Source organism: Anticarsia gemmatalis, chromosome 9 (assembly GCF_050436995.1).
Source record: "Anticarsia gemmatalis isolate Benzon Research Colony breed Stoneville strain chromosome 9, ilAntGemm2 primary, whole genome shotgun sequence".
NCBI classification, from domain to species: domain Eukaryota; kingdom Metazoa; phylum Arthropoda; class Insecta; order Lepidoptera; family Erebidae; genus Anticarsia; species Anticarsia gemmatalis.
The window spans coordinates 1,735,380-1,747,901 of record NC_134753.1 but is presented as its reverse complement, the minus strand read 5'-3'; the positions used below and the strand labels follow the sequence as shown (position 1 = coordinate 1,747,901).

General features: G+C 34.0%; 1 protein-coding gene across 2 annotated transcripts in view; it reads left to right on the top strand.

The window, feature by feature from the left end:
* The window catches only part of GABA-B-R3 (gamma-aminobutyric acid type B receptor subunit 3), a 180,032-nt gene that overhangs the window by 158,437 nt on the left and 9,073 nt on the right, over positions 1–12,522 (top strand). For both annotated transcript variants that reach the window (XM_076118114.1, XM_076118113.1), the window contains exons 5-8: positions 1,451–1,563; positions 5,231–5,393; positions 10,695–10,760; positions 11,240–11,416. In XM_076118114.1, coding sequence (XP_075974229.1) covers positions 1,451–1,563; positions 5,231–5,393; positions 10,695–10,760; positions 11,240–11,416 — 519 coding nt within the window. The remainder of the gene's footprint in view (positions 1–1,450; positions 1,564–5,230; positions 5,394–10,694; positions 10,761–11,239; positions 11,417–12,522) is intronic.

The following is a 12,522-nucleotide window of genomic DNA, read 5'->3' as shown; positions in this document are numbered from 1 at the left end:
GTTTGTAGTAGTCATTTTCTTGTAGTTGGTGTGTTGTTACACATTCAGAACTATTTAAGTAAAAGCTTCTACACAATATTACACTTACATGTACATTTATGTTACAGAATTCATTTCTTTCGTCTACTAATAACGAAGTCCCGGTTTCGATTCTCACTTTGGCTTTGTATATTTGTATTATTATACTCTGCATTATACTTTGTATACTTACCCCCTAATTTAAAAAAAATCATAAAAGTGTTACCTTATCGTACAAAATAATACCCAAATCATATATCGTCCCTTCAAGAACAACGTGATACTTTTAAACCACAACTCTACAGGAGAGAAATTTAAACATTTACGTGTGATAAATTCTTAAATATCATCAGATCATTTTACCGTAGGAAAACAATTAAATTGTTAAAGAGGCGATATAGGATGATATACGCTATAACTACCCAAATATTGAAGAAACATTCGAAGTATGTTAGACAGCCCTATTCCCACGTATGATATCAATCATAATAATTAATTTCTCAGCCGGGCGGATGTTCAGTGTGATGGAATGACAGTAATGAACCAGCCATTAATTATATTACAGCTTCATTAAGTCAATTAATATGTCGATTGACTATGTCCTTGCGAAGTATCGTCCTTTCATATGTGCGAGTATGTAGCTTATTCAGTATATAACAATATGTTATATATACTTCAACTTGCCAACACGCGGTTGGCTAGCATGGTGGACTCAAGGCCTAACCCCTCAATCATTAAGGGAGGAGTATTATTGCAATGTTTGTTTGTCGTATGGTTAGTGGTCAACCTAGTGTCAAAGTTGTTCCAGCCGCCCGGAAGGCCTTTGCTTGGCTTAACGACTGTTATCTTAGTAGACAACAACCGGGACCGACTTTTAACGTGCCCTCCGAAGCACGGAGACGCCCAGTTCAAATACCACTATGCGGTCAACCATCTATGGAATGACCGCGCCAATAGTTGCTTAACTCACAGATCGTTTACCGACCGGTGAGCGAAACTGGCTATGGGCGCCTCGCCATTGCAATATAAATGGGTTACATTTATTTATTTATTTACTTCAACTGGAATTCCGCCGTATTTTTGTCCCAGTTAACTTTAGCTAATTTGGTTAACATTTTTAAAATAAAGTAGGGGACTTTATTTTAAAAACGTTGCGTCTGTCTATCCGGTTGCTTGTCTGTTTGGAATAAACCTATAATCTACTAAACAGATTTTAATGCCGTTCTTACTAATACATACTCGGACAAAGAAATACTCGGGTAGGCATTAGAGAATAATTTGCTAAAGTTTAGTACGAATATAAATTGTTGAAGACGTTCAAAAATAGTTCCCAATTTGCTCGTATGTTTCTAAAAAAAAACAAATATTCTGCGAGGTCCTTTAAAAAAATATGTTAACTATTACAATAATTAACTTGTTTTATTCTTACCAGGTATCGTTTGGGTCCACATCGCCAGCACTGAGTGACAGGACAGAGTTTCCATTGTTTTGCCGCACGGTGGCACCTGACTCCTCACATAACCCCGCCAGGATAGCTTTCATCAGGTAAATAAACAACTGTAATTAAAATTACATGACAATAAGTAAATAAAAAAATATTTTGGGACAACTCACACACGGTCATCTGATTCCAAACTAAGCAGAACTTGTCTTGTACTATGGTAACCAGAGAACTGATAAACATACTTATATACTTCTATATACATAATAATGTCCTCCTAGCCGATATACGACTACAGCGGTCAGTTTCATTGAAACTGGCCATCTGTGCAGGACTTTGTTTACAGAGTCCAAGTGTGTGCACAATACACAGGTACACTCTCTATATTATCACTCTCATAGTTTTGGTGGGACGGATAACCGACACGACCAGTGAGAGGTCAGGCGCAGGACCGACGGCTTTACGTGCTCTCCGAGGCACGGAGGTCTTCGACCTCAACTTCCCAACTCCGGGCAATCCCTAAGAAATTCTAAACAGAAAATCTTAGAAAAGACTTTTTGGCCCGACCCAGGATTCGAACCCGAGACCTCTCGCACGGCAGCCGCATATACTACCGACCGCGCCACAGAGGCAGTTATCTTCTATATACATACTTATATAGATAAGTTAACAACCAGGCTCAGCACAAATACTCGTGCTCATCACACAATTATTTGTCCCGGGTGGGATTCGAACCCGCCACACGCGACGCTACGGTTATTGCGGCGAGGTGACCACGTTAACTACTGCGCCAAACGTGCAGTTATCTATATAAGATTAACCTTCATTACTAAAATTCAACAACTTTGTGAAATAAGAAATCCTTTGATCCACGGTTTGATCACGGTTTTGTAGTGAACTTAACGTATTTACTTAGTAGACGTATCAAATTACCCACCATCAGCTGGTCTAATTTGTTTTCAAAAAACATTGTTATAAACTTAAAAGAATTGTTAATTATAATCTAAATTAGGTAATCGCGCATTGCAAAGCTAAGTTGTCTAAATAAAGTACAAAATTTTTTTTCTGCATGTAATCTTCTCACTTAAATTCAGTGTTTCTCTGCCAATTTACAAAAAATATGCTTTAAAACAAATATATTATTCTTTCATTCTTACATAATTTCTAAAGTTCTCTTTACTCAAGTAATATGTATTCACTCGTATTCTCCAACTCAACTAATTAAATACTAAGTAGGTACGCTTTATGTTATTTGTTAATAAATACATAAGTAACAAGGTTTCATAATGAACTTGTTAGTAATAGTTGTACTTTAATGTAAATAAACCAAGTAAGCTCGAACAGACGGTACGCTAGAAATTCTTAATAGGGTAACCACAAAAGCAGCATATTTTCTTTTAACTGAGTAATATGTTATAACCACGAACAAAAATATAGTATAGCTTTTGTAACAAAGATGTTTTATTTACTTTGAATAATATATTTTGTTAGTTTTTCCAAATATTTAATATCTGTTACATAGAGAAACTATCAAAATGAAATGCTAGAATGTTCGCTAGCAGATAATCCAAGAAAACAAGATTATTTTCACAGTTGATTATTATCTTCTGCTAAAAATTAAAGCATTTTGTATGAAAAAATATATTTATAAAACTATTGAGATATTAATATTAATTTACTATATAAGCTAGAATTTAGCAGGCCATGAAGCCATTGGGGTTTTATAACTGGTTTTCTAACTCCGGCTTTAAATTCATAAATCTTCATAAACTTTATACCAAACTTAACTTCTAACTCAATTAGAAACAAAACACACTAACCCTCCACAAAACGCAAATAAAACATTGTTACAGCATTTTTAAATTAAATAGAATTCCTACTTGAACTTTCTAGCATCCTTACACAACACAAACTTTCTCAGACGGTATTGAGTCGCAACTATAATTCAACACAACTTATTTGTAAACCTACTTATCGTTATAACTCTAATTAGACTCGACTCTCAAAGTTAAGGTCAAAGCAGATACTGTATTTCTAACTGCTTTTTAGAAGCTATATAAAGCCAAATATTTCACTCCACACGTTTGAACAACGCCAAAAAAGCACTAAGTTACCTTACCCAATACTTGATACAGCAACTAATCGCTTCATTCCGCACAGAAGAGATTGCCACTGTGCAATAAGGGCGCCACTTGTACTCCCATCTTAATTTTATTTTGTTTTTAATTTCATCCATGTCTATTCTTTTTCTTGTATCTTCTTTTTTATTTTATTTATACAAGTACAATAAAGAGTATTTCATTCATTCATTCATATTTTGTACGAACGCACGTAATCGCGTAATGTGATGCAGCATCGATACAATCGCTAAGTTTCGCGATTCTGAAATCGCGGACAAACGCTGTTAGGCGCTAAAACGCGATGTAATTACTAAATCGCCGAAGGACCGTATCTGCGATGGCCCTAAAGCATTAAGCGCAGTAATTCCCATCGTTACTGCATTTTACCACTTTTTACAACGATTTGCCTCATTTTAACGAAGTTTTACAGTATTTCACGAAGATCGTTAGAGAAATAAAACTATAAGGTAAACCACGGTCATTAAAAATTCTCTTGCTTTAATGAAACTAATTATATGTACGGTTTTAAAAATAAATACGGTATTTTTTCGAAGAAAATATTTTTCTAAGCGTGATGGTAAAATTTTTATATTAAATTTTGTATCGCCGATATAAAGAAACGTTATTTTCTGGTTACAAATTTTTCAAGTTTTTATCAACCGTCCATTGTAAAACGCTTTAAGAGTATACTTACTTTAAAAAGGAATGTCTATAAAATAATGTGTTTTGTATGGCATCTTGAAGGATTGAGCAGATTTAAAACGTTTTTGTTTAAATATGAAATAAACGAGCCAATATCTATTTATTATTTAAAATGTACGTATAGTACGAGAATTTTGTTGTAATGACAACATTTACATCGTAATTACTTATAATCGTACATACCTATGAATATCTATTTATTCACATTCCCATAACAAAACCAAAAAAAATCATTCCGACCTCACAAAACACAAACAAAAATACACTCTGAACACATTTTCAGTAGTATTTCTCTCTCGATAAAACGCGAAGGCTTTAAAACAGAACTGACAGGTGGTCTTATCGTACGATTTTTCATCTAACAAATAATTTCCTGGACGCCTGTCCGAAGTGTCGCGAACAACATTTAACACGTTTTAGAAGTTCATATTTTTCAATGGAACTCTACTGAAAAATACGAACTTATATCGGTGAAGTATCTAAAGGCTTTTGCTTTAGTACGTAAACTCTGTAGGAACGATGCAAGCAAGGCCACTACAAATTAGGAGTTACGTATTTTGTTTAATTTGTAATTTTTGTTTATTCCAAGTACAAATAAGACCTCATTATTTCTACATCTACTTGAGGCATTCGGTTTTAAAATGAAAATTAGAAATGTAATTGAAGAAATAATATTTATTCAATTATCTCTCTTAAATAATTATCCTTGTTACGCTATTAGCTACGGCGTTAATCTAACATGATACAAACATGGAGGTCTACCAATAATCGTAGATGGTCTACGAATATTCTACGAGTAATCGTAGACAGTCTACGAAATAACTACGAATAACCATAGACAATCTACGACTTAACTACGAAAATTCGTAGATAGTCTACGAAGTAACTACGAAAAACCGTAGACCATCTACACAGTCTACGAAATTTTCATTTATGTTTCTTCCATCAGGCAATTCGGCTGGGACACAGTAACGGCCTTCTCGCAGAATGAAGAGATATACTCCTTAGCTGTAAACGAGCTGGTGACGCAGTTAGAAGCAGCTAACATCACCTGTGCAGCCTCCATCACCTTCGCGGAGTCAGACTTTAAGGAACAACTTCAGCAACTGAAGGTAAGGACTCCTGAAAGCATGATGATGATGATGATGATATGATGTCGTTCTGGCCGATTTCGGCTACGGCGGCGGCCAGTTTCATCGAACCAACCAACTGTGCAGGACTTTGTTTATAGTGGCCAAGTGTGGGCACAATACACAGGTACACTCTCTGTTCCTTTACTCTCATAGTCTGGTGGGACGGCTAAACCGACACGACCAGAGAGAGATCAAGCGCGGGACCGACGGTTTTACGTGCTCTTCGAGGCACGTAGGTCTAAAACCTCAACTTCCTAACTCCGGGCAAGTTCTGAGATTTTTTTAAACGGAAAATCATAGAAACGACTTTTTGGCCCGACCCAGGATTCAAACCTACATCTTGCGCGACAGTCGCATACACTACCGATCGCGCCACAGAGGCAGTCAGAAGCATAGTTCTTATAACAATGTATACATATTATTGACGACCGAAAAACAATCGAATTATTTTATTATACTGATACTGCCTCTAGCGTTTTACACTCAAACAATTTTTAACAAGTAATTTTAAATGTCGAACGTACGCTGCTAATTGGTATTACGAGTGCAAAAAAACGTACAACACAACTATAACAAAGGTTTTATTTCATAAACACAATTTATTTTTATTTAGAAAAAAAAAATCGAGTACAGGTTTATATTTCAGTTGTTAGTTATTTAACAAATTTCGTGTTTATATGTTTAAAAAGTCCTAGAATTATTAAACCAAAAAAAAACCTTTAAATCTAACAAAATAATAAATAAGTCCATTTCTATATCTCTAACCTTCTGTCATCTATACTAATCTATACTAATATTATAAAGCTGAAGTGTTTGTTTGTTTGTTTGAACGCGCTAATCTCAGGAACTACGGGTCCGATTTAAAAAATGTTTCAGTGTTAGATAGCCCATTTATCGAGGAAGGCTTTAGGCTATATACCTTCCCGCTACGGCCATTAAGAGCAGAGTAGCAACGTAAAATGTTACAAAAACGGGGAAAATTCTCTCTTATGTGACGCAAGCGAAGTTGCGCGGGTCAACTAGTATGAAATACATGTCAGTCAGTTCTTTAAAACACTCAATGGTAATTAGTCCTAGTAATTTGAGCTAGACTATTAAGTCTAGTCTAACGTCCTTTCAACGTAGACTTGAGTGATTAAGTCTAATTGATAGTGACAGCATATATGGTTCTTGTTTAGTACTTAACTATTTGAACTAAGTGCATAGCCGACTGGTGTAAGCACTTGCCCCGCTAAATAGTTAAAGATTCGAATCTAATGACTTTTGAAAGTAATGTGTGAATTAGAAATTATTATTTTATCACTTGCTGTAATGTGATCAAATTTGTTATTATCGACTTTTTTTCTCGATTAATCTGGCAGGAATAAAATGTTCCCAAAGTATAACTAGATGTAAGCATATAATCTTCATATATATAATTCTTCTGTAAGTGTGTATGTCACTGAACTTCTCTTAAGCGACTGGACCGATTTTGATGAAATTTTTTGTTTGTGTTCAGGGGGATCTGAGATTGGTTTCGATTCACAATTTTGTCCGCTGGACCATGTTTTTTTTATTAATTTTTAATTTATTAGACAGGACAACGTCTGTCGGGTCCGCTAGTATTATATAAGTTCTTATGTTCAAACCTCGCATCCTTTTTTTCTTTGACTAGCTCCAAAGAATCAGGACATTTTTTTCTGTGTATCAAGACCATAATGAATAATATAATTATAAGTTTTAATTTTTACCAGCAAATATTATTACTTTAAACCTTATATAAACCAACCTCTGAAATAATTTCAATGTCTTGTAAAATTAATAAAAACTGACGTAGTTTTAACCAACTCGCTGTCATAAGTTTTACAAAATTGAGTTTGAATTCATTCACGCCACTTAATTTGAGCTTGACATTTAAATGCGCTTATTAATGAGTTGGATTCTAAAGTTAATACTGGTTTTAGTAACCAAAAATAGATTAGTAGTATGAACGTAAAATTCAACGAGGACTTTTGACTGAACTTTTGTTGCCTTTTTTACATTAAATATACCAAACAGAATGAATGATTATGCATAAAAAAATGTATAACAGAAAAAATATTTCAAAACTCGAAATTGTAGAATTGATTTAGCTCATATTGGCTTTAAATATTTGTGGTTGTCCAGGTACAGTTTGATTAGTAAAATAATATGGAGAAGAATAGAGAAAATCAAAAACCTACACGTGATGTAAAAGGTGAAAGGTTCGAATCAGCTAGTACTAGTTAACCAGACATCAACACATTTTGTCTGCATAAAGAACTTACTCTTTCAATAATTCTTCAATTATAATAAAATAGAAAGTCCAATTGTTTTTGTCATCGAAATATTACTATATTAACCTACAACGTCATAGTTTATACCCAAGTCGTCCATATTCTCAAACACATTAACCCTAGAGCGTGTGTATGAAGCTTATAATAAATCAATCTACGTAATAGTTTCCATTGAGAGTAAGATGTGTAGTGTAACTAGTGACGTAGTGACGTAGGCAAGCCTGCCTCTGAAGGCTAATCTACCAACTATTAAGATATTGTCTGGGTAATGGACTTGTGGACAAGCCGATTACGAGATCGTGTATTGTGTTAGTCAATCTATATGTCGATGTAACTAGCGCGCCGGCTTCATAAGATTTATCTATAGGTCATTTACACGGAGGATTGCCAGCCGCCTCTAAAATAGATTATCTATATAAATTAGGTCGGGAAAAAGTGTTTTCGCATTATAGTATGTATGTTTCATTAGATTTCTTTCAGTGAGCTCGTGAGGTACCCAAACATCGAGCTTTATTGTGTAGAGTAAAGATTTTATTACAAGTTTATACATACTATAATGTGAAAAGACTTTTTCCCCGACCTAATACATATATAAACTGAAAGGTGACTGACTGACAGACAAAGTGATTTATCAACGCAGTGCCCAAATCACTGGACGTATCAAGCTGAAATTTGGCACGCAGCTAGATATTATGACGTAGGCATCCGCTAATACAGGATTACGATAAATTCCACCCCTGAGAATGAAAGTTTGTATAAATCTTATTAGGTTTTCGACTGACTGAACTGAAATTAGCCTTGATTCACACATAAGATCCTTTTTACTACGGGAAACCTTTTCACGGGCGAAGTCAAGGGTCTTTTTACAAGAAACTAAAACAAAGGAACGGAATAAATAAAGTGAGATACAAAATTGTACTACTCATTCAGTGTCGAGAACTTGAAATAAGAAATATATACTTACTTTCGTCTCGCGTCTGTTCAATGTAACTGTTTTAGTGAAGAATTGAATAAATTACAGATTTTCTCTTTATTTCCAGTTTTATGTCGGAATAGAAGACAGTGACTAAGTAATACTGTCAATTATTCGTTTTTATTCACTTTCTGTTTGAGTTTTTCGTACCTATATTTAGAGCTCTCTTTAAGTTAGTTTTGCTAGTGCACATGACATATTCTTTACTTGTTATGTTGGTTATATTGTCGCTTAAGTCCGAAGCAAATATGCGACTGCGGGTAAGGTCGTTTAGGTTTGGTCCCCGGGTCGGACAGTGATCTAAGTATTCTGATTAATGTTGGATTGTTGTTAATTGTAGCCCGGATATTATTACGGGATGATATGTAACGCGAAAGTTTCGCAACGATTTGTTTTTGTACTCTTTCCAGCAAAAGTAATTTCGATTAAATTGGTTGAATAGAACGTTTATAAACTTAGTATAGTTCATAGAATACTTTTCACCCTGAAAAACCTTCAACATAACGATTAAAAGCCAGTTTTCGTTTAAAATTTGACATTATTCAAACCATGTATCCTTAGAATAAACTTCTGAATAATGAAATAACAAACACGTATGTACTAAACTATGTTACTATTGAATTTAGTCTAGACTTACATATTCACGTTTTAGTATCTAATATTATTCATGAAGGGCTTTAGATAGTTCTAGTTTTGACAGCATTGTGTACTTGTATACAATTATGTGTTTTGGTTCAATTTACTGATTAAGTTTTGAATACAATATTCTGATTTTAGCACTATTAAGGTTTTATGTGTTTATAAATATACTTATATATCTTACTAGCACACATTTCTAACATCTTTCGAAAGCAGTGAGGACTGATAAAGCAATTTCGGCTATTGATTCAATTAAAACTTTTTTTCTGTTGGTTCATACTCGTCTTCCAGAATTTTCCTATTTTCCACCATGTCTCCCTATCGTTTCTTTCTCTCGTTTCATTCATCTTTCTTCACCTATACATCCTGAATGCTCTGACACTCTGTCTTTCCAATCTACAGAAGGTAACATAAATGTGAAAGATCATTTGCTTGTTTGTTAGTTTTTTATGGATACATTTAAGAGATTTAAATGGATTTTGGACTCATAAAAATTATCACCTTTAGGGCGATTTTGTACCATTATCGACTATCAATAAATTTTGTATTAAAGACTGGTTAGCTCTTCTAGCGTATTTCGGAAGAGCTATAATTTTCTACAAGCAGGAAATCGTTCGACACGGACAAAGTTGCAGGCAGCAACGGGTTCCGTTGCTAAACGTTTGGTCACTAAAACTATTACTTTTACCTAAAATAATACCCAGTTAAATAACTTTCTATACCTAAACTACTTACCTAAGCAGGTACAATGTGTTATAACAGTACAATATGAAGCCCAGCCTAAGCCTACGGGCTCAAGCCGTAGACAAAACAAAATTATAATAACCAAAAACCAACATTGTTTTAAAACCTCAACAAGTTTTAACAAGTTCCACCGGCTATTGTTTACATCAACCGCAACAACCATTTTGGAATTACTCCTGAAATGCTTTCAGGAATTAATAAATCAACATTAATTAATTAATGTTACTAAGTTTTGGGTTTTAGATCGCACTAATTTGTTTCAAGAAGTTTATTTTGAAAATTCTTTGAATGATGTTCATGTTTAAGTTTTGCTTTGTTTTATAAAAAGGATTAGTGAAATTGTATTGAGCTTATTTTGTTCTGTAATTAGAAATAGTGAGATAAGTTTGAACTTTCTCAGTCGAAACTACACTTAGATACTTACATGTATTTCATTATGTACTAAAATAGTAAGGGTGATTGTAATAATCTTGTAGCATTTAGTCATTTCTTTTACTAAATTTTCAAGCATAAAACATAAAAGGTCCTTTCTGAATCTTAAAGTAAAAATCAATCTTAAGTCTTTAGGTTTAGTGATAGCGTTTGTTAAAATATATAAAAATATGTAATATACCTATTTTTTCTTTACAGGAACTGGACACCAGAATAATAATCGGGAGTTTCTCACAAGAAATGATTCCGAAGATATTTTGTGAAGTAAGTTTAGACACCATTAACTCTATCGACAACTGGCTACCTATCGAGAAATGTATGAAAATCTAATTAACGCCAGTTCATTTTTAATGTCAACTTCTCGATACTTGATAGTACCGAATGCAGAAAATCGCGCTACAGATTTGAGTTCAAGTTAATTTTATTTAGACGTTTTTTATGTCAATGTTTAACAAATTGGTTGCCAGCAACTCACCGAGTGTTCAGCGGACTTATCACGTATCTCAGTTGACAGCTAGTATACGTCAAATCTATGGTCACTATTCAGTACATTGCTGCTTTGACGTAACATATTAGTCACTATAAATTAAGGGAGAAAACAATGGACACAATAGTGGCTTTCAAATGGTTGTCAACTGAGATATGTGATAGCCCCCCAGAAAACCTATTAAGTAGGTTTGTTGTCAGCGACAGTGTTAAACAAACAATAATTAACCAGATTTACTCACAAAATCCATTTTCAGGCTTTCAGACTAGGCATGTTCGGCGCAGAATACGCATGGTTGGTATCAGGCATGCCACCGCGGATACGTTCAGCGGCGCCGTGTGCGCGGGCGCAGCTGGCACGAGCCCTTGAAGGGCTTGTCACTGTGACCGCGCATAGGGGGATCGTTGGTGATATCGCTTCCTATTCCGGCTTGGTAAGTATAAAAAAGAGGTAAGTTGTCCATCTAGAGCACCCATTCGAATAGCACTTAGCCTTACTCACCTATATTTGACAGGTTGTCTTCGTGGACTAGCCTACGTGCTATTCGAACAGGTGCTCTAGATGAACTACTTCTTTTATGATTCAAGTTTTGTTTTTATTTTGCCGAAAGAATAATTAACGGGACTTTTATTTAAATCAATGGTAAAGAAGACATTTTAGACGGATATTTTAAATACTACAACTCAATGTTTTGTTTTCTAGTTTTGGCAAGAGTTTTCATTGAATTCAAAATTCTGATTTGGTTAGATTTTGCACGTATTATAAAGAGACTTATTTATTTATTCAAAAATTACAGGCGGTCGCATCTTGTCAGCTTTAGATATATTAAAATAGACATAAAAATGTTTTATCATATCTGAAATTCAACAGACTCGGAATATTACAAAAGGTGTACGCAATACTTTATTATACCACTAAGCACCTACATTATACTTTAACTTCAAATATTCAAAACCCTCACCGATATTTCTAGTCATAAATCATAGTTATTGCAACCTTAGAACTAAACCTTTAATAAAAGTCCATATTAAAATACTAGTAAATTCTAAAACATATCATAGTAATAAAATTGTATGTTTTATTTATTATCTAATAAGTCTCAGACGTAAATCTAGAATTACTGAGTGCAGACAGTCTAATGCAATATTCAACACATGTTTCTAGAAATACGTGTAACTTGGCTAGACAGTTTGTAGTCGAGTTGTGAATTCTTTATAAGAATTACAATTTTTATTTTATTTCTAGGGTATTTCATGTAATTTTCTGGCTTATAACAGTTACTATAGACAAGCAGTGTTATTCATTTATGCATAACGTCTTAAAAATAAATGTGTATTGTAGTTATTTGTGGTTTAAACGGATAAGTGCTAAAACACATCGCTGTCGCTGAAATCTCATGTTATCATCTCTTGTACTTTAATTTGTGCTGAAACAACAGAAGAATATCGAGTGCAAATATAGTTGCTTGCCATTAAATTCGTATGTACCAAATTTGTACTTACTTAAAATACGAAATATGATTTAAACCCCTTTTAACCA